The sequence below is a fragment of the Neovison vison genome, chromosome 1, assembly GCF_020171115.1.
Source record: "Neovison vison isolate M4711 chromosome 1, ASM_NN_V1, whole genome shotgun sequence".
Taxonomy (NCBI): domain Eukaryota; kingdom Metazoa; phylum Chordata; class Mammalia; order Carnivora; family Mustelidae; genus Neogale; species Neogale vison.
In genome coordinates, this window is record NC_058091.1 from 164,085,617 (window position 1) to 164,111,882 (window position 26,266).

Sequence of the window (26,266 nt, forward strand, 5' to 3'; positions counted from 1 at the left end):
GTGTTCAATCAATCACATTCCTTGAAATTTTACAGCTTAATACATTAATTTAAAATATTGCCCTACAGAAGTTGCTTCCTTGATCCCCACTGTTTTCATTTGTAATTAAAGCTGCTCATATGTGGCTTATTTGTTATGAAATTGTTAGAGGGTGAAGAACCTTACAGAGTATGTGAATTATTAAGTTTTAGACAGGTTGGCTAATATGATTGATTATGATTATTAATAATTTAATAAAATGACACTTATGATACCTGAGTAAACTCCTTATAGAATCAAATTGAACACCGAACATGATTTGCCACATTCTATTGTCCTCAATTTCTGGATCACTGGGGAGTATGAATATGGAATATGAGCAAACTGCTATTATCTGACTGGTTTATGATTAATCTTGATGACCCTGTGACATATTTGAAAAATCATTTTAGTATCCTCTCGGCTCATATCCCTGTGTGTTTTTCTGACATTTGGTATACATTTGAGTATATGATACCCTCACATTGTCTTTTCTGGAAACTATTCTTTGTTCTCATCCATTAATTTTAACTTACCTGAAAAATAACTTTCACTTATGTGTTACAAACAGAAGGTAAATACTACATTGCTACTTAAAGTAAAACACAATTATTGCAGGGATCACACTGACTATTTAAGAAAACTATTCTGACTCTCCTGACAAACTGACAAATTGGAACATACAGGTAGCTACACAACTGCCTTCCTAAAGGGTTGGGTCAGGTATCAGTCCTCAAAATTAAGAAGATAATATTTTTTTATTATTTTTAGATGGTACATATACTTATACAGCAGTATCATATATACCAAAAGTGTCACCTTCCTTCTTGCACTCCTCAACATAGGTCATGCCATTTAAAATTGCATGCAATTTAGGTTGTTTCCAAAAGGTGAAACTGAAGAGCAAGAAATTTTATTTTCAGGGACGCCTGGGTGGCGCAGTTGGTTGGACGACTGCCTCCGGCTCAGGGCGTGATCCTGGAGTTCCGGGATCGAGTCCCACATCAGGCTCCCAGCTCCATGAGGAGTCTGCTTCACTCTCTGACCTTCTCCGCGCTCATTCTCTCTCTCACTGTCTCTCTCTCAAATAAATAAAATAAAAATCTTTAAAAAAAAAAGAAATTTTATTTTCAATTCCTGAAAAACACTGGACATTTATTTTGAATGCACGTGAACAGGATTAAAATAAAGGGAATATAGAAGAAAGAAGATGGGATGAAAAAAATGAAGACCAAAGGATTCATTTTTATATTGATTCTTTTCCCTTTTTTCCTGCACAATTGAGCCTACTTTCCAGTTTAATCCTTCATTGAGAACATGGTCACAGTATCCACAAAGGCTCCCATTTACTATTGACATGAGAAGAAGCCACTATCAAAACATTTCTCCTGACACTCTTTGTGTACACTTGAATCTGCCTAGTGCCCTCTTCAGAGCTCCAGTCACATCCTTGTTCCTCAGACTGTAGATGAGTGGATTTAACATTGGTGTAAGGATTGTGTAGAACACAGAAAAGACTTTGTCCTGGGCTGGCCTGTGGTAAGAGTGTGGAAGCATGTAGGTGTACATGGCAGCCCCATAGAACAAGGTCACCACTGTCATATGAGACGAGCAGGTGGCGAATGCCTTCTTCCTCCCCTCCACTGAACTCATGTGGTGGACTGTGGTTAAGATTAGGGCATAAGAAGCAATCACCACAGAGAAAGGAATCAGCAGCATCAGAACACAGCACACATACATTACTGTCTCATAGATGGCCGTGTCTGCACATGCCAAATGCAGGACTGCAGGTGCCTCACAAAAGAAATGGTTAATTTCACGGGAGTTGCAGAAAGGAAAGCTCATGGTGATGGGAGTTAGAAGGAAGCCATCCAAAGAGCCCCCAAACCAGGAACCTGCTATGATCATCCAACAGACGCGGCAACTCATAAGTACAGGATAGTGAAGAGGTTTGCAGATGGCCACATAGCGGTCATAGGCCATGAGGCCCAACAGGAAAAACTCAGCCCCCACAAATGTGAGGTAGAGGAAATGCTGAGCTGTGCACCCCATAAAGGAGATGGCTCTTTGACCAAGCAGGTAATCAACCAACATCTTCGGGACAATGGTGGAGATGTACATCAGGTCAATGAAGGACAGGTGACTAAGCAGGAAGTACATGGGAGTGTGAAGTCGTGAATCAGTGTGGATTAAGAATATCATGACCCCATTTGCTATCAGTGCTGTGAAAAAGATGATAGAGATGATAGCAAAAAGAAGGCCCGAGATGTCCTTCCTGTTGAACAGTCCCATGAAGATGAAGTCTGCATAGGAGGTGTTGTACACTTCCACTGATCCCATGACAGTGATGCTGTGACCTAGAATCTTTTGAATAAAATGACATTATTTTGAGAGATTTAACATAACAGCATATGAGATGACTCTTAGACCACAAAATTCTGAAAGTTGGAGGACAACATTTAAAAATATTTTCTTACAACTTTGGCACAGATATCTAGCAACTAATATATTCTAGATGTTATTTTTACATAAAATTGATAACCTTGAATTAATATTTCTTTAAATACATTGGACAAGATGATGTCAGCAGATGTTATTTTACTATAGTGACACATATAACAACACATAAGGGTGTAAACCATGTTATTCAGTTCAACATATCCTGGTGTGTGTGTGTGTGTGTGTGTGTGTACATATTGCCTTATATGTGTATAAATTGGTACCCTTATTAAATGAATTTTTAATATAATCAACATTATCACCAATTAAAAATATCTCATTACTGACTACGAGTAGTTTTTCTCTGCCATTAGGTACAAATGAGTGATCTGCTGTATGGGTTGTAAGAATTGAGAGTATCCTCTTGGTTTCAGTTCATCTGTGTTGCAGATGAAATTGTATGGGAGAAAATAAAGTAGAAAATGGAAACCATTCTTGCAAACTCAGAAAAAAGAGGCAAGTTATTCTTGCAGAATTACTTTTGTTTATATTTAAGACAGAAATTCAATTTTAGGATGATGAAGAATTGGCATCAGGATTATGCATAAGCATGAGCATTAGTCAGGTATTAGCATTTAGCATTAGCAATTAGGATTCAGAGTAAATAGCACAGAAACATATATGGTAAGATATAAACCACCTATTATTTTTGGAAATTGAATTTTTAGAGTGATTAGTAATTAAGAAAAACTGATGGTTTTATGTAATTTCATGTGATGGTAAATCTACAGTTGTGAAATATCTACAACAAAGTTTTTTTAAAGTTAAGGATGATTTTTCATGTCCTTTAACATTAAATATGTCAAGGCAAGATATATTTTACCAATATGTTTTTTAGGTTAAGTGACTAAACTAAACTATGTTCCTATAAATACTCTAAAAATATAAACATTTTAGTGAACAGCTCAGAAAACAAAAAGCTATTAAGAATAATTGTGAAGGGGGAGAGACAAGATGGCGGGGAAGTAGGAGGAGGCGCCCTTTCAACCTGTACCCTAAAGTGAGCTGATTACCTTCCAAAGAATTCCGATCACCCACGAAATCAGTCTGAGATCAGAATTATACACGTCTGGATCTCTACTGGAGCAGAAGATGCCAGTGGGCAGGTAAAGTGGAGTGGGAAAGTTGGACTGATATCGGAAGATAAACAAAAGTGGGAGGGAGCCGCCAGAGGCGACACATTGGAAAGAAATATCCCAATATGAGAGTGCCCTGTGTCTGGGGACCAGCATTAACTCGGGAGTCTGGTAGAAAGCACTCAAAAAGAGCAAAGAATCACCGGCGGGAAATTGCAGGAATCGGGGTGTTAGGGTCCGGGCTTAAGTCCCCAGACCCAGGACACCCACCCCTGGTGCAGAGCCAGAGTGAGGCAGAGAAACCAGGTCTTGGTCCCTGAACCACCAGCGTGCCTGAGAGTGTGTGGCACCCGGCTCCCGTGAGGGGCTGGGAGCCTCACCAGCCAACAGAAGCACAGCCTTTTTGCAGTCCCCATGCAAGTGCCCTGCTGTGCCATCAGAGTCCCAGTCATGCCCCGCGCCCTCCCCTGAGAGAGGTGCACACAAACGCCACCGTGTGCTCTCGGACCAGAAAGACCAGGCACTCCCAACCCCGGGCCAGTGGGAAAATCTCAGTGTGTGATCGCTGCTTGGAACTTCTCTGGCAGTCTGGAGCTGCCCAGACAGCCGCCGTTGCCATGGTTTTGGGTACAAGCAAAAAATCCTGAGTCCCCAGCGACCGCGACTGGGAACCTGCTCTGCCAGCCCCCAAGGGGGGATTTATTTGGGCTCTGCAGCTGGACTGTGGCTTCTCTCTAAGAGGGAGGTCAGGGTGCAGTTTGCTTTCCTCTAAACCTACAAAAACCATCAAAAGCAGTCAAGGCGAGAGAAAAACAAAAGTGAACAAATGTAAAAAACTCCAGAGAACAAAAGCCTGAAAAAAAAATAAAAAATAATGAATACTGTTTTTCTGAAAATAAATAAATTGGGGGAAAAAAAAATAAAAAATAATGAATACTGTTTTTCTGAAAATAAATAAATTGGGGGAAAAAAAGCCTGAAAAAAACAATTTCCTCAGAGCCCACCCCCTTGAGGGGGGCGGGAGGACTTAACTGAGAGAACATCATTGACAGAAAACCCACGTGGCAGGCCCCTCACCCAGAAAACCAACCAGGAAAGGGGGAAATAAAAGGCAATAAGAGAACAACCACCACTACTTCATAGGAAAACTTTTATTATTAATTCAATCCCATTATTCTGGCTCATTTTTATAGCTAATTTTTTATTATTATATAGATAATTTTTAACCTATTTACCATCACAGTGAGATGTCCAGTATATCAAATTCCATAATAACCTTCTAACCCGAACTTTTTGATACATACACCTGTGTTTTCCTTTTGCATTTCTATTTTTTAAATTTCTTTTTTTAATTTTAGTTTAGTTTAGTCTAGTTTATTCCTTTTCTTAATTTTTATTTTCTAATATTTATATAGAGTTAAACTTCAAGGTAATCCCTTTCCCCAATCAATGCCACCCCTATAGGTAAACCAATTCCTAATACCATCTTATCTTAGGAAAATTGAGTTCTTTTACAAAGATATCAAGATACATCCAGGAAGAATCAAAACAACCTTCCTCACACACACTTAGAATTTACAACCACTCTCTCATCTTTTTCTTCCACCAGAATTTCTGTGTTTTTGTGTTTGTTCTGATAGTATATAAATCTTACACTCGAGGTTCTTTTTGATGAGTTTCTTCCTTTATTTGCAAATATATATATATATGCAAATATATATACATATTAATTTTTTCTCTTGTCATATACTTTTATCAGTCTTTTTGTTCGTCTGTGTTTGTTTGTATACTTCATAAATCTTACCTTGGGGCCCATTTGGGCCGCACCTTCTCTTTTATCTCACCTTTCTTTCCTATCTCCCTCCCTCTCTCTTTTTTTCTTTTCCTTTTCTTTTTCCTCTCATTTGGGTGGGGAACCCTGATTGCTCAGAAGCATTCCAGGGTGCACCTTGATTGCACCACAGTCGATACACCCAGCTACACCCGTTCAGCCATCTCTCACAAAAAGGACTAAGAGGAGGAAAGCCAACAGAAGAAAACTAAAGAGAATGGACCCTCTGCAACAGAGCTAATGGCTATCAACATAGACAATATGTCGGAAAGAGAATTCAGGCTAACAATTATCCAAGCAATAGCTAGGTTGGAGAAAGCCATGGGTGACCAAACAGAATTGATTAGGGCCAAACTGAAAAGGACCAGAGATCATGTTTTCAATATTAGGGAAGAGCTGAAAGCTACCAGGGATGAGCTTCACAATGCTCTCAATGAGTTCCAATCTAATCTAAATTCTATCAACGCTAGAGTAACTGAGACAGAAGATAGACTTAGTGATCTGGAGGACAAACAGATAGAGAGAAAGGATCAGGAGGAAGCCGGGAACAAACAGCTTAGAAACCACAAAAACAGAATCAGGGAAATAAATGATGTTATGAAACATTCCAACGTCAGAATTATTGGAATCCCTGAAGGGGAGGAGAAAGAAAGAAGTCTAGAAGATATATTGGAACAAGTTCTTCATGAAAGTTTTCCGAATCTCGTGAACGGAACCAACGTTCATTTACTGGAGGCCTGAAAAGCTTCCCCTCCCAGATTACAGATTCTCGAAAGACCTCGAGACATCTAATAGTAAGAATGAAGAATTATAATTGTAGGCAGAAACTCTTGAAAGCAGCTAGGACAAAGAAGATCCTTATATAGAGAGGAAAGCCCATCTGAATAACATCAGACATGTCCACAGAGACCTGGCAAGCCAGAAGGGGTTGGCAAGATATATTCAGGGCACTAAATGAGAAGAACATGCAGCCAAGAATACGTTATCCAGCAAGACTGACATTCAAAATATATGGAGAGATAAAGAGTTTCCAAGATGGCAAGGCTTAAAGGACTATGAAACCACCAAGCCGATACTGCAGGAAATAATAAGGGGGCCCCTTCAAAGCAGGAAAAAGATCAAGAATAGCATTGAACAGACATATAGAGACAATCTAGAGAAAGAAAGACTTCAAAGGTAACATGATGTCAGTAAAAATGTATCTATCAAATATGACCCTCAATGTGAATGGCCTAAATGCGCCCATAAAATGGCACAGGGTTGCAGACTGGTTAAAACTACAGGACCCATCCATATGTTGTCTACAAGAGATCCATTGTGAACCTAAAGATACACCCAAACTGAAAGTAAAAGGATGGAGAAGCATCTTTCATGCCAACGGGCCTCAAAAGAAGGCGAGCGTGGCAATTCTCATTTCAGATAAATTAGATTTTAAACTAAAGACTGTAGTCAGAGATCCAGAAGGACACTACATAATCCTTAAAGGGACTCTCCACCAAGATGATCTAACAATTGTAAATATCTATGCCCCCAATATGGGAGCAGCCAATTACTTAAGAAAACTGTTAATCAGGGGCGCCTGGGTGGCTCAGTGGGTTAAGCCGCTGCCTTCGGCTCAGGTCATGATCTCAGGGTCCTGGGATCGAGTCCCACATCGGGCTCTCTGCTCGGCAGGGAGCCTGCTTCCTCCTCTCTCTCTGCCTGCCTCTCTGCCTACTTGTGATCTCTCTCTGTCAAATAAATAAATAAAATCTTTAAAATAAAAAAAAAAGAAAAAAGAAAACTGTTAATCAAGATAAAGAGTCATATTGATATGAATACACTAATCAATGGAGATCTTAATACGCCTCTCTCAGAAATAGACAGATCATCAAAGCAGAAATCAATAAAGAAACAAGAGCATTGAATGACACATTGGACCAGATGGACCTCATAGATATATACAGAACATTCCACCCTAAAAAAAACAGAATAGTCATTCTTCTCAAGTGCACATGGAACCTTCTCAAGAAAGACCACATACTGGGTCACAAATCAGTGCTCAAATGATACCAGAAGACTGAGATTATTCCCTGCACATTCTCAGATCACAATGCTTTGAAACTGGAGCTTAATCACAAGGAAAAGTTCAGAAGGAACTCAGACACTTGGAAGGTAAAGACTACCTTGCATAAGAATGCTTGGATCAACCAGGAGATTAAGGAAGAACTGAAACAATTCATGGAAACCAATGACAATAAAGACACTACTGTTCAAAACCTATGGGATACAGCAAAGGCGGTCCTAAGGGGGAAATACATAGCCATCCAAGCCTCCCTCAAAAAAAGTGCAAAATCCAGGACACACCAGCTGTCTCTACACCTTCAAGAACCAGAGAATCAACAAAAAATCAAACCAACTACACATTGGACATCATCAAGATTAGAGCAGAGATGGATGAGGCAGAAACCAGAGATACAGTAGAATATATCTATTAAACTAGAAGCTGGTTTTTTGAAAGAATCAATAAGATCGATAAACCATTGGTGACACTAATCCAAAAGAAAAGAGAGAAAGCTCAAATACATAAAATTATGACTGAAAAGTGAGAGATCACAATGAACACCAAGGAAGTAGAAACAATCATCAGAAATTATTATCAACAGTTATATGCCAATAAGCTAAGCAACCTAGATAAAATGGATGCATTCCTGGAAAATTATAAACTCCCAAATTTGAACCAGAAAGATATTGACAACCTGAATAGACCAATATCTAGTAACGAGATTGAAGCAGTGATCAAAAACCTCTCAAAAAACAAGAGCCCAGGACCTGACGGATTCCCTGGGGAATTCTACCAAACCTTCCAAGAAGAAATAACACCTATTCTCCTGAAGATGTTTCAAAAAATTGAAGCAGAAGGAAAACTTCCAGACTCTTTCTATGAAGCCAGCATTACCTTGATGCCCAAACCAAGCAAAGACCCTACCAAAAAGGAGAATTTCAGACCAATATCCCTGATGAATATGGATGCTAAGATTCTCAACAAGATCCTAGCAAACAGGATCCAACATCACATTAAAAACATTATCCACCATGACCAGGTGGGATTCATCCCTGGGCTACAAGGATGGTTCAACATTCGCAAAACAATCAGTGTGATAAAACAAATTAATAAGAGAAGAGAGAAGAACCACATGGTACTCTCTATTGATGCAGAAAAAGAATTTGACAAAATCCAGCATCCGTTCCTGATTAAAATGCTTCAAATTCTAGGGCTAGAGGGAACATTCCTGAACTTCATCAAATCTATCTATGAAAGACCCACAGCAAATATCATCCTCAATGGGAAAAAGCTTGCAGCCTTCCCATTGAGATCAGGAACATGACAAGGATGCCCACTCTTACCACTCTTTTTCAACATAGTATTAGAAGTGCTAGCAACAGCAATCAGACAACAAAGAGAAATAAAAGGTATCCAACTTGGTAATGAAGAAGTCAAACTCTCTCTTTTTGCAGATGACATGATTCTTTATATGAAAAACCCAAAAGACTCCACCCCGAAAATACTAGAACTCATACAACAATTCAGCAACTTGGCAGGATACAAAGTCAATGTACACAAGTCAGTGGGTTTCTTATACACTAACAGTGAAAATACAGAAAGGGAAATTAGAGAATTGATTCCATTTACTATAGCACCAAGAACCATAAGATACCTGGGAATAAACCTAACCAAAGAGGTAAAGGATATGTACTGGAGAAACTACAGAACACTCATGAAAGAAATTGAAGAAGACACAAATAGATAGAAGACCATTCCATGTTCTTGGATTGGAAGAACAAACATTGTTAAAATGTCGATACTGCCTAGAGCAATCTATACTTTTAATGTTATTCCGATCAAAATTCCACCGGTATTCTTCAAAGAGCTGGAGCAAATAATCCTAAAATTTGTATGGAATCAGAAGAGACCTTGAATCGCTAAGGAAATGTTGAAAAACAAAAATAAAGCTGGCGGCATCACGTTTCCTGATTTCAAGTTTTATTACAAAGCTGTGATCACCCAGACAGCATGGTACTGGCATAAAAACAGACACATAGACGAGTGGAACAGAGTGGAGAGCCCAGATATGGACCCCCAACTCTATGGTCAATTAATCTTCGACAAAACAGGAAATAATATACAGTGGAAAAAAAGACAGCCTCTTCAATAAATGGTGCTGGGAAAACTGGGCAGCTATATGTAGAAGAATAAAATTCGACCATTCTCTTACACCGTACACAAAGATCAACTCAAAATGGATAAATGATCTCAATGTGAGACAGGAATCCATCAGAATCCTAGAGGAGAACATAGACAGTAATCTCTTTGATATCAGCCACAGCAACTTCTTTCAAGATATGTCTCCAAAGGCAAAGGAAACAAAAGCAAACATGAACTTTTGGGACTTCATCAAAATCAAAAGCTTCTGCACAGCAAAGAAAATAATCAAGAAAACAAAGAGGCAACCCACGGAATGGGAGAAGATATTTGCAAATGACAGTACAGACAAAAGGTTGATATCCAGGATCTATAATGAACTCCTCAAACTCAGCACACACAAAACAGACCATCATATCAAAAAATGGGCAGAAGATATGGACAGACACTTCTCCAATCAAGACATACAAATGGCTATCAGACACATGAAAAAATGTTCATCATCACTAGCCGTCAGGGAGATTCAAATTAAAACCACATTAAGATATCACCTTACACCAGTTAGAATGGCCAAAATTAGCAAGAGAGGAAACAACATGTGTTGGAGAGGATGTGGAGAAAGGGGAACCCTCTTACACTGTTGGTGGGAATGCAAGTTGTTGCAGCCTCTTTGGAAAACAGTGTGGAGATTCCTAAAGAAATTAAAAATAGAGCTTCCCTATGACCATGCCATTGCACTACTGGATATTTACCCCAAAGATACAGATGTAGTGAAAAAAAGGACCATCTGTACCCCAATGTTTATAGCAGCGATGGCCATGGTTGCCAAACTGTGGAAAGAACCAAGATGCGCTTCAATGGACGAATGGATAAGGAAGATGTGGTCCATATACACTATGGAGTATTATGCCTCCATCAGAAAGAACGAATACCCAACTTTTGTAGCAACATTGGCGGGACTGCAAGAGATTATGCTGAGTGAAATAAGTCAAGCACAGAGAGTCAATTATCATATGGTTTCACTTATTTGTGGAGCATAACAAATAGCATGGAGGAAATGGGAAGTTTAAGAGGAGAAGGGAGTTGAGGGAAGTTGGAAGGGGAGGTAAAGTGTGAGAGACTATGGACTCTGAAAAACCATCTGAGAGTTTTGAAGGGGCGGGGGTGTGATGTCGGGGTACCAGGTGGTGGGTATTATAGAGGGCACGGATTGCATGGAGCACTGGGTGTGGTGCAAAAATAATGAATACTGTTATGCTGAAAAAAAAGAAGAATTGTGAATGGGCATCTCAGTGGCATAGTCGGTTAAGCATCTGCCTTCAGGTCATGATTCCAGGGTCCTGAGATTTTGTCCCTATCTTCTCCTTCTGCCATCCCTTTTTTCTGCTTGATCTCTCTGTCTCCCTCCCTCTTTCTCTGGTAATAAATAAAACCTAAAAAAAGTAATAATTTTGAAGAGTTTACTTTGTGCCATTGCTTCATATCTATTGAGTTGCTGAGCTTCACAATAAACCTTTCTCACTGATGGCAGAATTATGAGTGATGCTCTAATGGTCACATATGCTGTTAATGGCAGAGATTTTTGGACCAAGCCGTGTTTGAATCACTGTCTTCTCACCTACATTCTAAAAAACCTAGGCATTTACATTACTTGTCAAATGAAATGCACCGACAATGTGAATCTGTTAAATTTTAACTCTATGTATTCATTAATGTGGTTAATAAAAATGTCATAACTCAAAATACATCACATAAATTATTATATTCATAACTGCTGATTTTTAATAGGATAAACTCTTATTTTTTTCTCGTTTATCTTCTTCTTTTGGTGCTAATTTTAAGAGCTTTGAGCCAAATTTCATAAATTTCCCTGACACCATGTACCATTTCATTATTTTCAATCTGCCTCATTTTTCTTCTAGCTTTCTAATTTCATTAATGGAACACATTAACATATGTATATCTTGGAAAATGTCAAGTTTATAGAATAGTCTATATATATTCTAATAGGTAGAATTCTGTTTTCACACCTCCCACATTTTGGGTCTAACTTTTATCATGTTGTAAGATCCCAGTAACAGAGAGAAGATGAGGTATTGCTTTCCAAGGTCTAGTAGATTTATTTGTTCACCATTTACATGCATTCTAAAATCTTTTAAAAATATTCTGTCCCTCAAGTTTTTTTTCCCTATCTCATCTATCTTCCTACCAGTAACAAAGGCAAACATTAAGTCTTCTCTAATTTTCATCTGATTGGCCTTATTCTCCTTTTTTTGTATATAAAAATGTCTAATTAGCTATTGTGGACATCCCTTCTATGAACATTGGGGAGCATGTATCTCTTCAAATCACTATGTTTGCATCCATTAGGTAAATACTTAGCAGTGCCAAAATATGGAAAAAGCCCACTTGTCCATCAATAATTCAGTGGATAAATAAGTTGTATTATATCTATCTATCTATCTATCTATTTGTGTGTGTATATATATATATATATATATATATATATACATACATATATATGAAATGATGAAATTATATGGGAGAAAATTAGTATGTGGAATTTAAGAAACAAAACATATAAACATTAAGGGAAGGGAAGAGGAAATAAAAATAAGATGAAAATTGAGAGGGAGGCAAACCATAAGAGTCTCTTAATTCTAGGAAACAAACTGAAGTTGCTGGAAAGGAGTAAGGATGTAGGGGATAATTGGGTGATGACATTAAGGAGGGCATGTAATGTATTGAGCACCAGGTGTTATTTTCAACTGATGAATCACTAAAGTCTACCTCTGCAGCTAAAACAACAAAACAACAATAACAACAGCAACAACAACAAAGGTCTACTTGGTCAAAGGCAAGTCCCATTTGGTTAATTTTATCATCTGCTCTCTTACTATGAGGAAGGATAATGAGAAGGAACTGTATTTGTTGAATATATATATATATATTCATATATATTGTATTACATGCAATATAATTATACAATAATTGTACAATTGTGTATGTATGTGTTATATACATATATAATGTATATGTTCATATATATATTTGAAGTTATGTTGAGCAGAGATTGTATTGCTTTGTTATGTTTAGCACAAATAAAAATGATCAGAAAATATCAGAAATAAATATTATGCAACTTTATATAGGTATTTCCTTCTGAAATAATGTAGTAGACATAGAGTAAAGCAAAATTTAAAGTCAGATGAAGTGATTTTTTTCCCTGACATTAATGTATTCTGTTGCTTTGGCTTCTCTTCCCAAACTCAGCCTCAGTTTCCATTTATATTAAATTTAAATAATATAATATGCAGGGTTGCTCTATGGATCAAATGAGAAACTCTTAGGTGAATATATTTTATAAAATTCAAAGCAAAATGCCAATGTTTTATCCATATATGTTAGTTCAAAACTATTGGTAAGTATGTAAGAATCTCCAATTTATTATTCAAGCAATCTGTATATTGAACTAAAATGCATGAATTTGAATTGTAAAATACTCCTGAGCTTCAATTCAATGGGCTCTGGTAACCCTGGAAAAACTACTTCAGCTGTTAAATTCTATATTTTTTCTCTAACTTTCTCTTCAATTATAAGAAATGCCCTTTGGCATAAATTCTCAGAAATATATGCATCACTTTTAAGCCTGAAGAGAATCAAAATATCTATGAGAAGAATACATATGCTCAGACTAGAAATTATAAGAACACAAAAAACTTATTGGATAAAATTTGCATGGCTTTATTGGATGAAATTATCTTCAAAATTTACTTAAATTACTAATTTTTACACTATATCACAAATTGAAAGAAAAGCGATGTGTTTATGCTATCATGACATTTATAAATAAGTATTCTCTCTTATTTTGTAAGGGGTACATATTTAGTTGAGTACAGATATTTGAACTTACTTCTCCCACCTAACTGAAGTTAGGATATGTTTTATGCTCCGGCCTGGGATGATCATTGGGAGCATCTTTTGAATCAAGTTACAATAGAATCTCTAAGTTTTAAGGTGCAGCATTTTCCTGATTTTATATGGCCACTTGTGAACTTCCTGCCAAATGAAAGAGCAGACTCTATGTTTTGTTTTTTTTCCAGTGGAATGGCACCATTGCTAGGAAGCTCTGTGCAAACTTGGATTAAAAATTGCCCAGTGGAACCTCCTTCTTGCCCTCTAGATCTGCTCAGAAGCAGCTTTTTCCTTTTTTAACTTTAAGCCTTTCATAATATGAATGTGGTTAGACTTTCTTCATACTTCTCTGTGCCAAGGTATGCTTTCTTGTTCTTGTATACATTCATGAAGACCTTGCCAAAATGCTCAGGTTCCAGGTAATAACTTGAGATGATCTTTGGCAATGTTCATGTCAAAATGCAATATCTCAATTTTAACAATTACTTCAGGTGAAGTTTATTCAGTGCAGAATACTCTAGAAATATTATTTTTCTTTTCTAATATAGATACATCACACTTTTGGCACATTCTGTACACATTTAAAGTCTTCTGGTTGAATCCTTACATAATAATCTCTCAAGCCAGGGCAATTCATAGTTGTGGTTTTGAAACTAAATACAAAACTTTACATTTATCCCTAAATCTTCTGTGTACTCCTAAATTTGGCATAGTATCTCAAAATGTTGTAATCATTAATAATAAAATCATATTAAAGTAAGATTCATAGACAATGAAATGTCAATGTAATTAGACAATTTCAGCAATCATTTATTTTTTTTAGAACATTACTTGAAGGAGTGACTTAGAAGCACATTTCTTTGTCAAACATATACCCGCCCCCTGCCTGAGCCCCTGAAGAGTTCACATACCTGGATAACCACATCTACAGAGACCCACGGTTTATGATTGAAGTTTATTCTATGGTATGATTGGCATAAAAACAAGCAAACAAAAAACAACAAGAAAACTTGCGAACCTCTTCCAGACTGCAATTGAAGAATATAGGCACCAGTACAACCTTTAAAGGTATTTATGGAAAAATTGTATGTAAAAACATTTTCATCCAAGAGCTCTTGGCTTGAAGTCAGAGAGCCTATGGGAATCTGTCTATGTGTTGTTAAGGCAAGCACCTCCACTTCCCAAACTTCAGTGTCCTTTTCTGTAACAAGAGGTCAAGGATACAAAAGCAATCATGCCAGTGGTGGTGGTAGTGGAGAACCCCAGCAGGAAAATAGGAAGCCTTTTTTTTTCATTGGTGCCCAAAAACTAAGACTAAGTGCAAGTTTTTCATTTAACCCCTTTGTGTATTCCAAGTAATATTGTCTGTATCCTTTCTAATTCAGAAGGCCAATTTTCCCCTAAATCTTTAGAAAAATAAAAAAAAAGAGAGCAGGAAATATTTTGCAAAGATCATATATGCACAGACATAAAAATGTATTTTATAGAAAAGAAGATTCTCTGCACTATTCTATTCAATAGCACCATGACAATTGGATATTTGCAATGCACACTCTGAGTAATTTCCCAGAATAAACAGACAGTCCACTTATTGTGGTTGGGTGGGGGGCATTGAGCAGTCATTACCTCACTAACCTTGCACATGAGATTTGAAGCCCATGAGTTTTAGACAACCCTTCCTCTGTTTCCTTATGTTTAACTTGCATAAGATTTATTTACATCATATAAAGAGAGTTGATTCACTCAGAACCCTAGGAAATACTGAGGAAGCTCAGTAATTTCCTTATTCCTCAAATATTTAAAGTCTCCTTTGAAGAACTAGGTTAAGTGCTCATCAGGATTTGATTTGTCATCTGTGAGTTTCTTGAAAATTTCAACAGACCTGGGTTTTCATTAAGGTAATAGGAAATGAGGAATAAACAGAGTTGTTCTAGATGATCTAAAAGCTTAGATGATTCACTGAATTGCTTAAATTTGAACAATAATTTTGCATTGTTTAGAAAAACTTCAAACTATTAAATCCAATAATTTGATTTACAGAAACTCATAATGAATTATTCATTTGCCCAATATCATGTTTGGCCTCATCACCCCACATTCTTCAATACTTTTCTCAGCCATGCAATCTGAATGCTATGTATTAAAAACAGCTTGATAACATATTTTTGGTATGCATAAATTAGGAAGGTAAGGCACATCATCAATATAAAGAAAATCACCCTATGTCTAATTTTATTTATTTTATTTTTTTAAGATTTTATTTATTTGCTTGAAAGAGATCACAAGTAAGAAGAGAAGCAGGCAGAGAGAGGGAGAAACAGGCTCCCTGCTGAGCAGAGAGCCTGATGTGGGGCTTGATCCCAGGACCACGGGATCATGACCTGAGCTGAAAGTAGAGGCTTCACCCTCTGAGCCACCAAGGTGCCCCACCCTATGCCTAATTTTATACTAAACTTAGGTCCAACTAAAGAAAGATAATCTTGTCACTTACTCAGAGTGGAATCCTCTCCAGATAGCCATTCAGAGTAGGGTGCATTGTTCAAAGGTAGAGATGGTCATATAAAATTTAGTAAATAACAACAACAGCAATAACAACAATAACAACTAAGAAAAGAATGAGGAATGAACAAAGACTTTCTAGGCAATGAAGGTGATATGTTACTGGAAGATAAATAAATGATAAAGATGAGTAGATTTAAATTATCCTCTGTTTATGTTGACAAAGAAAAACACAAGGTTATTTTTAGTCAGGGATATCTACAATGGGAAAACTTTCAAGATCTGGCCAATCTGTACATCTAGGTGTCCTCTGCATGAAATTCTAGCACACAGGGGTATTGAATTTGGATTTATGAACTTGAATTTCCTGAACTATAGACTAGAATTATTCTTAGCAAATGATGTTGTAATTAGCACAAAGAGAGATGTGCAATTTATTAAGAGCTCTTTTGCAATATAACTCTACAGAAGGAAGTATTAAAACAATGTCATCCTAAAATCCCTGAAATGTTTTGCATTTCCAGGACAAATAATACAAATTTCCATCTTTCTACAAAAGTATTTAATTCTTGCTTCCTATCTTTACAAGAAAATACCCAGAAACCAAAGAAAGACAATTGTGAAAGAGTGAGAAGGCAGTAAGAAAGCTGCAGACCATTAAAGAATGCTGAATCCTCTCTGGGTGTTCTGTGCTTGGATTCCTGGGTGCCAAGGGGAAGGCCCAGGGTGAGAAGAAGCAGGAGCTTAAATAGTTTTGTGAGAAGGCAATGAAATGAAGTGCACTTGGAAAGAGTAGGTCTTTTCCCTATGGATTGCAGCAGACATTAATGATGCAGATATGTCACAGTTAATTAGAAGTGTTTCATGGGGTAGAAGAGAGTGAGCCCTAGTGTCATAAGGGCTTTGAGAAAAATGTTTCAATCACTGGACTCACAAATGCAAGTTCCTGATTTTCTTAGCATTTCATCAGAAATTTCCTCTAGCAGGTTTTCCTCCTACAGAAATGTGGGGGACTAATGTGAAAAGACATTTAAAAAAAGATGGAAAATAGCCCAATTCATGTTATTTATTTTAGCATTTTATTGGCAGTCTAATAATAATTATTATATTTGTGTATAAAGGCAATGCATGCACTGGGAAAAATAAGAAAATGTTTAAAAATTTAAAAGATTCCCTCCCAAATTTACAAGCTTTCTTAATATCCAGAAATAGGTGCCAAAAACATATATAGAAGGTCATCCTTACAAAATTGCATTTCCAATATGTGTATGCATACATACATAAATATAATACATACATATAACATTTACATATAAACACATATATATGCAAGAGTATGTGTATGTATCTCATATAATTTGACAATTTATATTATTCATAAACTATTTTATATGAAGTGTCTCTGATGTGAAATATTCTTCCAAAGGTAGAATTCAGTGTTCCCAGGGTGTTCTACACTATGGCTATGCTCCCTTATGTTTAACCTATGCTTTGGTTTTGATACATATATTACTTTAATTGTGGCACTGATAAATTGTGTAATTGTAAATATCCTTATACTTAATTTTGAATATAGATTTCTGAATTTTTTTTACATTTTCTTCATTCAGAATTATTTAGTCAATTTGTGTAAATATATTTAAAGTTTTTTTATTGTTGTTAGTCACCACAAAATACATCATTAGTTTTTTTTTATTTTATTTTTTTCAGTGGCCCAAGATTCATTGCTTTTTTACACCCAGTGCTCCATGCAATACATGTCCTCCTTAATACCCACCACAAGGCTCACCCATTCCCTCACTCCCCTCCCCTTCAAAAGTCACAGTTTGTTTCACAGAGTCCTCAGTCTCTCATGCTTTGTCTCCCTCTCAAATTCCCCCCAACTCACTTTTCCTTTCCTTCTAATATCCTCCATGTTATTCCTTATGCTCCACAAGTAAGTTAAACCATATGGTAATTGACTCTGCTTGACTTATTTCACTCAGCATAATCTCCTCCAGTTTAGTCCATGTTGATACAAACACTGGGTATTCATCCTTTCTGATGTAGGCATTCCACTCCATTGTATATACAGACCATATCTTCTTTGTCCATTCATCTGTTGAAGGACATCTTGGCTCTTTCCACAGTTTGGCGACTGTGGCCATTGCTGCTATGAACATTGGGGTACAGATGGCCCTTCTTTTCACTACTTCTGTATCTTTGGTGTAAATAACCAGTAGTGTAATTGCAGGGTCATAGGAAAGCTCTATTTTTAATGTCTTGAGAAATTTTTGCACCATTTTCCAACAACTTGCAACAACTTGCATCCCCACCAACAGCATAAAAGGGTTCCCCCTTCTCCACATATTCTCCAACACTTGTTGTTCCTTGCCCTGTTATTTTGACCATTCTAACTGGTATAAGGTGGTATCTCAGTGTTGTTTTGATTTAAAAGTCCCTGATGGCTAATGATGATGAACATATTTTCATGTGTTAATTAATTAACTAATTAATTAAAAATAAAATATTGTTTTCTCCTAGTGTGGAGAAGAACACAGAACACAGGGAATTATAGATCATTTATTTATCCTTTACACACATATTTCCAGTACCTTCTTACATATTCAGGAGGGGAAATTATGCTTACTTGGATTGTGGAGTTCCAAGGAAATACGCCATTGACCCAAGTGAAACAAAATAGAATTTGGTCTGTGTTATCTTAATTAACTTTTCTTTTCAAAATATGTTAATCTTGTTGTTCCTCATTCTCTAAATGCACACAACCAAATCCTACAAATCAGGCTAATTAATTAAATTTTGTCATTTAATGCTCAATCCACCCTATTTCTACAATGCTCTACTATATCTTGGTGGCAGCTTCTAAAGATTTATTTTTTTAATACTTTATTTATCTGAGAGAGAGAGAGAGAGAGAGAGAGAGAGAGAGCACATGCAGAAGCCAGGGAAGGAACAAAGGGAGATGGACAAGCAGACTCCCTGCTAAGCAGGGCGTCCAATATGCTGGATCCCAGGACACTGAAATCGTGACCTGAGCTAAAGGCAAATGCTTAACTGACTTAACCACCCAGGTTACCCTGATTTCTTGAGTGAAATTCAGTATCAGAGGGTTACATGGTTTGTAAGAAGTTTTTTTTTTTTAATTAGTAAATTGATATTCTAGTTTTTTTGTTTTGTTTTGTTTTGGTTTTGGCTTTGGTTTTGGTTTACTGTAGTTCCTTGATTACAGCTCCTTTACCTCTTTGGTTAGATTTATTCCCAGGTTTACTGAAAGTTTAGCAGATGGTACAGAGAATTGCCATATATTCTTTCTCTTACCCCTATTATGAACAACTTGTATTAGTGAGGTTTATTTGTTACAATTGATGAACTAATTTCACATATTACTATTAACTACAGTCTATAGTTTACATTAGGATTCACTCATTTTGTTCTATGGATTTTTCAAATGCTCAATGTCACATAACTCCTACCACAGCATCGTACAGAATAGTTTCAGTGTCCTAAAACCCTTTGTGTTCTGCCTATTCATTCTTTCCTCTCCCTCAGCACCTGGAAATCATGAATCTTTTTATTTCTTCCATAGATATTCCTTTTCAAGAATGTCATATAACTGGAATCTTATAATATGTAGCTTTTTCATATTATCTTATTTCAATTAGTATTATATGTTGAAAATTCCTTCCTATCTTTTCATGGCTTGATATCTCAATTTTTTTATTGTTGTATATTATTCTATCATTTAAATGTAGTGTAGTTATATCTGTTCATCTAGATATTTTGATTAATCCTAAGGTTTTGGCTATTATGAAAAAAGCTGCTATAAACATTCACTTGTAGGCTTTTGTGTAAATTCAAGGTTCCAAATCAGTTGGGTAAATCATGAGAAACACAATCAATAGATTATATGGTAAGACTATTTGTTTCTTTAGCAAACCACCAGATGATATCTTCAAGTAGATGTATTGCTTTCATTCCTACCAGCAATGAATGACAACAGTTCCTGTATCTCACTAGCATTTGGTATTGTCAGTATTTTCAATTGTAGTCATTCTAATAAGTGTGTAATGCTACATAGTTATTTTAATTGCTACCTATGCCTATTTATCCTTTTTCTAATTGTCATAATAAAGTTTATTTTCCATCCTTGTAGCTGGCATATTAATTTTACACATTATCAATCCCTTGTACCTTAGCATATTTAACAAGAGAGTGTGCTTATGTATGTGAAGAACAGAAAATCAGAACTGGGGAAAGTAAAAAAAGAAAAACATGTATATAATGAGGATGGAAAGCAATTACATTTGTTAAGAATATCTAAAATAATATTAGAATTTGATCTTTCAAAACTTAAAAAGAAAAAATATATATTAGCTCAAATTTCACATAAACAGAAATTGGGTTCCATTGACATTAAATGAGACAGAATTTCTTGAAAACGATGGAACTGAACTTTTGATAACACACCTAGTGACTTAACTCATTGAAGTTTGGTTATTTGCTATGATTACACTGTAGCAATACTCCATGCTCAAACCAAGATGGCACCAGAAACTCAGGGTCACAAGCCTCCCAGTCAGTTCTCAATGATGGACTTTCACTAGAAACTCTCATGGCAACCCATTCAAACCCCTCTCACTCTGGAGAGATTCTTCTTTCCTTTCTGCTTTCCTCTTCCTTAATAAACTTTAAGAAACACTTCAAAAAATAATAAACACTTCAAAAAAAAGAATAAAGAAGAAAAGAAAAGAAAAGAAAAAAGAAAAACAATGGAGGTGAAATGAATGTGTAGCTTTCAGGATCAGTTCCCTCCTTTTCTGCTTTATTTATTGCTTTTCTTGTACTTCACCATATTTTAGTTGGAAAGCAACTCCTTATTATTTGACACATGTTACTCCCCAAGAAATCTGACAAGTTGAAAGGAATGAAGTATTTCAGAAAGAAAGCCTCAGAAGGTTAACTCTGGTTTTCAACTGATAATTCTGCTGAACTAAATTGAAGCAGATCTATTTTCCTCATTAACTAGTAGCCAGGTATTCCAACATGCATTGTGTCATTGGTTAAGAATTTTGTCTACTATACAACAGCTTTTGTAGTGCTTTTATTGAAGGCTTGGCTGTGTTTACCTCACCCACCACAACCAGTGTCTGCCAGCAGTAAAACATCACTGAAACCAGTCAGAACATTTTCATACTGCTAAGAACATGAAGCTTAGCATAGCTCCATGCATAGATGGTCCAGGGCCCCTGGAATATAATTCGGGTTCTTACAACTGGACCTATAATTTAGGATATATACCTACATTCTCCAGATATCAGTTTCCTAAAGAAATTTTACTGTCATTTCCAAAGAATTTTCCAGCTCCAAATTTCAAATAAACTAGGCCAAGGACTGCACATGATAAGTACTAGTGTTGTATGTAAGTTTGAAATATTAAATTGCACACCCAATATTAGTATTAAACTGTATGTTAAATAACAGTAACTTAAATGAAAACTTAAAATAAAATAAAATTAAAAGCAATAAATGAAAAACTAGTTCTTTCCTTCCCATTTTGAAATGTTATCCATGAAATACTGAACTCTGGAAAGAAACTGAGGATTACGAAGGGGAGGGGGATGGGGGTATTAGGTAATAGGGTGATGGGTATTATGGAGGCTGTGTGTTGTGATGAGAACTAGGTGTTATATGCAACCAATGAATCATTGAACATTATATCAAAAACTAATGACTTACCATATCCTGGTTAACTGAACATAATAAAAAAAAAATCCCTACTTTAAAAAAGGAAGAAAAAAGGAGAAAAGAAAAAAGAAAAGAAACAAAAAGAAAAGTCATCCAATGTAAAATCCTATACTGCAGAGAAGAAAAAATGTGCTATCTATTATACCTTTGAAAGAAACAGATTGATAGAAATATCCACACCATAACTGAAATCTAGAAAGAGATTCCAAAAATCTAATAATGTTAATGAATTAAATATCATTAAAATGTTTATGCTGCCCATAGTAATCTACACATGCAATGCAATCCCTATCAAAAAACGATTGACGTTTTTTTCTTGCTCTTTTTTTTTTCAATTTACTTATTTTCAGAAAAACATTATTCATTATTTTTTCACCACACCCAGTGCTCCATGCAAGCCGTGCCCTCTATAATACCCACCACCTGGTACCCCAACCTTCCACCCCCCCGCCACTTCAAACCCCTCAGATTGTTATTTTTAAAGTTTTTTTTATTTTTTTAATATGTTATGTTAGTCACCATACAGTACATAATCAGTTATTTGATGTAGTGTTCCAAGATTCATTGTCTACGTATAATACCCAGTGCTCCATGCAATACATGCCCTACTTAATACCCATCACCAGGCCAACATATCCCCCATCCTCTCCCCTCTAAAACCCTCAGAGTATTTCTCAGAGTTCACAGTCTCTCATGGTTCATCTCCCCATCTGATTTTCTCCCTTCATTTTTCCTTTTCTTTTCCTAATATCCTCCATGTTATTCCTTATGTTCCATAAGTAAGTGAAACCAAATGACAATTGACTTTCTCTGCTTGACCATTGACAATTTCAACAGAGCTGGCACAAACATTGCTAAAATTTGTATGGAACCAGAAAAGACCCTGAATCACCAGGGAAATGTTGAAAACAAAAACCAAAGCTAGTGGCATCTGACTTCAAGCTATAATAAAAAGCAGTGATCATCAAGACAACATTGTGCTGGGACAAAAACAGACACATAGATCAATGGAACAGAATAGATAGCCCAGAAATGGATCCTCTACTCTATGGTCAACTAATATTCCACAAAGCAGGAAAGAACATTCAATGAAAAAAAGACAGTCTTTTCAACAAATTGTGCTAGGAAAATTTCGCAGCCACATGCAGAAAAATGAAACTGGACCACTCTCTACACAATTCACAGAAATAGACTCAAAATAGATTAAAGACCTAAATGTGAGACAAGAAACCATCAAAATTCTAGAGGAGAACACAGGCAGCAACTTCTTTGACCTCAGCTGCAGCAACTTCTTGCAAGACATATCTCTAAAGGCAAGGGAAGCAAAAGCAAAAATGAATTATTGGGAATTCATCAAAATAAAAACCTTCTGCATGGCAAGGGAAACCATCAACAAAACTAAAAGGAAACATACTTAATGGGAGATGATATTTGCCAGTAATATATCAGATAAATGGTTGGTATCCACTATCTATAAAGGACTCAAACTCAACACCCAAAAGACAATGAATCCAGTCAAGAAATGGGCAGAGGACATGAACAGACACTTCTCCAAAGAATACGTGCAAATGGCCAAAGACACAGGATAAAATGCTCCACATCACTGGCCATCACAGAAACACAAATTAAAACCACAATGAGATACCACCTTGTACTGGTTACAATTGAAAAAAATAACAAGACAAGGAACAACAATTGTTGGCAAGCATGTGGATAAAAGGTACTCTTTACACTGTTGGTGGGAATATTAGCTGCTGCAGCCATTCTGGGAAACGGTATGGAGGTTCCTCAAAAAGTTAAAAATAGAGCTACCTTAGGACTCAGCAATTGCACTACTGGGTATTTATCTCAAAGATACAGATAGAATGATAAGAAGGGGTACCTGCACCCCACTGTTCATAGCAGCAGTGTCCACAATAGCCAAACTATTAGAAGGAGCTATGATGTCCATTGACAGACATCTTTGTAGAAGGAGCTGAGATGTTCATTGACAGATGAATGGATAAAGAAGATGTGGTTTGTATATACAATGGAATATTACTCAGTCATTATAAAGGTAAATACTACCATATACATCGACATGGATGGAACTAGAGGGGATTATGCTACATGAAATAAGTCAATCATAGAAAGACAGTTATCATCATATGGTTTCACTCACATGTGAAATATGAGAAATAGTGCAAAGGATCATAGAGGGAGGGAGGGAAAGCTGAATGGGAAGAAATCGGAGAGGGAGACAAACCATGAGAAACTCTGGACTCTGAAAAACAAGCTAAGGGTTGTGGAATGAAGGTGGGTGGGGGGATGCAGTAACTGGGTGACTGGCATTAAGGAGGACACTTTATGTAATAAGCCCTGGGTATTATTTGCAACTGATGAATACTATATCCAAAACTAATTATTTACTATCTTTTGGTTAATTAAATTTAAGTTATAATATTAAATTAAATGAGAAAATAGTATTTAAATAATCTTAAATAATTGAAGAAGCTTAAAAGTGAGTCTGCTTCACTTTCTGACCTTCTCCTCGCTCATGCTCTCTCTCACTGTCTCTCTCTCTCAAATAAATAAATAAAATCTTTTAAAAAAGTGATTACTGAATTTATGAATTAATGAAGCACTATTTTCTCTCCCCTTTCTCAGTGCCTTCTGTTGTAATAATTATTTACCACTTAATGACTAAAACATCATAGAATTCTTCATAGTTAGCAGAGTGAGGCAGAAGCCTAGAGCACTTCACCTGGAGATGGCATGTAGGCATGGGCACCATGACCTGTCTAGTCTCATCTGGTATCAAACACACAATAAATTATTTTTCATTAAAAAACCAAAAAAAATCATAGAATTGACCTATAGAAGATTAGTTTGCATTTTTCCATATGTACATGGTTCATTTTCTCCAACTCCAAATTTACCTAAAGGAAGAATGTTTTTAGTTGCTACTCAAAGAAAAGGTGTCTGGATTTTTGAAATATTTATTTGAGCCTCTTTAAGTATTTCCTTTGAAATGTTTTGATATTTCAGTGTTTTTTAAATATCATTCAAATGTATGATCACCTAACACTTCTTATAAACTCTACCAATGGATCATTTTAAAAAAATAAAAAATGTAATAAAAATCACTAATTCTTATGAGAACACTAAAAGTGAGCAAAGTATGTAATATTAATCAGACAGTTGGTAGCATTTATATACATTAACTATAATAGGAGAAGAAGTATGAGATAATAACTGGCATTGTAAGCAGAGTAGAGTGTTGCCTCAAGTAGCCTGCAAATTTACTTCTATAAGATGTTTTACAGCAGTCCAACTCAGAAGAACCACATGAAAACAGAGCACCAACACCTTTAGGAGAGGACAAGACATGCATAGATATGAAATCTAGCATAAAACTAAGATAAAAAGATGAGTTGAAGTATGTGCAGAAGCCCCCCTAAGACTGTTGTACAGTTAACTTTAGTTCTTTATAATAGTAAAATATCCTCTCAGGGGTAGATCTTAGGCCATTTTTTGAACTTGTGATGTATGTTAAGCATACACAGTAAACCTTGAATGCCTAAATAATAGGATACATATAAGTTCCCCAGTGTATATGCAAGCTTCTAGACTCTGATTTTACTTAATTCTGACTAAAAGTTAACTGCACTATCCTCAGGGGAGACAGTGTTTTAGGAAGTATATATAGTGTTCTCCTTATTTACTCCAAGTAAATAAAACCTTCCATACCAGACTAACTGTAAGCATTGGATATACTATTGGCTAACACTCACTGAGGAAATGTACCCATGGACTCCAGTAACAGAGTGGACACAAAGAAGGAATAAACACCAGGGGTATTTAGGCACTCTGGCATTATTCATATGTGAATGTTAAAATTGGTTTCACATTTTTTTCCAATTTATTTATTTTCAGAAAAACATTATTCATTATTTTTTCACCACACCCAGTGCTCCATGCAAGCCGTGCCCTCTATAATACCCACCACCTGGTACCCCTACCTCCCACCCCCCCACCACTTCAAACCCCTCAGACTGTTTTTCAGAGTCCATAGTCTCTCATGGTTCACCTCCCCTTCCAATTTACCCAAATTCCCTACTCCTCTCTAACGCCCCTTGTCCTCCATGCTATTTGTTATGCTCCACAAATAAGTGAAACCATATGATAATTGACTCTCTCTGCTTGACTTATTTCACTCAGCATAATCTCTTCCAGTCCCGTCCATGTTGCTACAAAAGTTGGGTATTCATCCTTTCTGATGGAGGCATAATACTCCATAGTGTATATGGACCACATCTTCCTTATCCATTCATCCGTTGAAGGGCACCTTGGTTCTTTCCACAGTTTGGTGACCGTGGCCATTGCTTCTATAAACATTGGGGTACAGATGGCCCTTCTTTTCACGACATCTTTGTCTTTGGGGTAATCACCCAGGAGTGCAATTGCAGGTTTCACATTTTTAACAAAAGTATCTGATGCACCTTTCAATATAACTGACAT

General features: G+C 36.3%; 1 protein-coding gene across 1 annotated transcript; it reads right to left on the minus strand.

Annotated features, from left to right (window-relative positions):
* Positions 1-1,392: 1,392 nt before the first annotated feature.
* Positions 1,393-26,266, minus strand: LOC122915941 (olfactory receptor 2T1-like). The gene is made up of 2 exons (XM_044262814.1): positions 26,171-26,266; positions 1,393-2,382 (listed from the first exon to the last, which is right to left on the minus strand). Exons 1-2 carry the CDS (start codon positions 26,264-26,266, stop codon positions 1,393-1,395), a joined length of 1,086 nt encoding a protein of 361 aa, XP_044118749.1.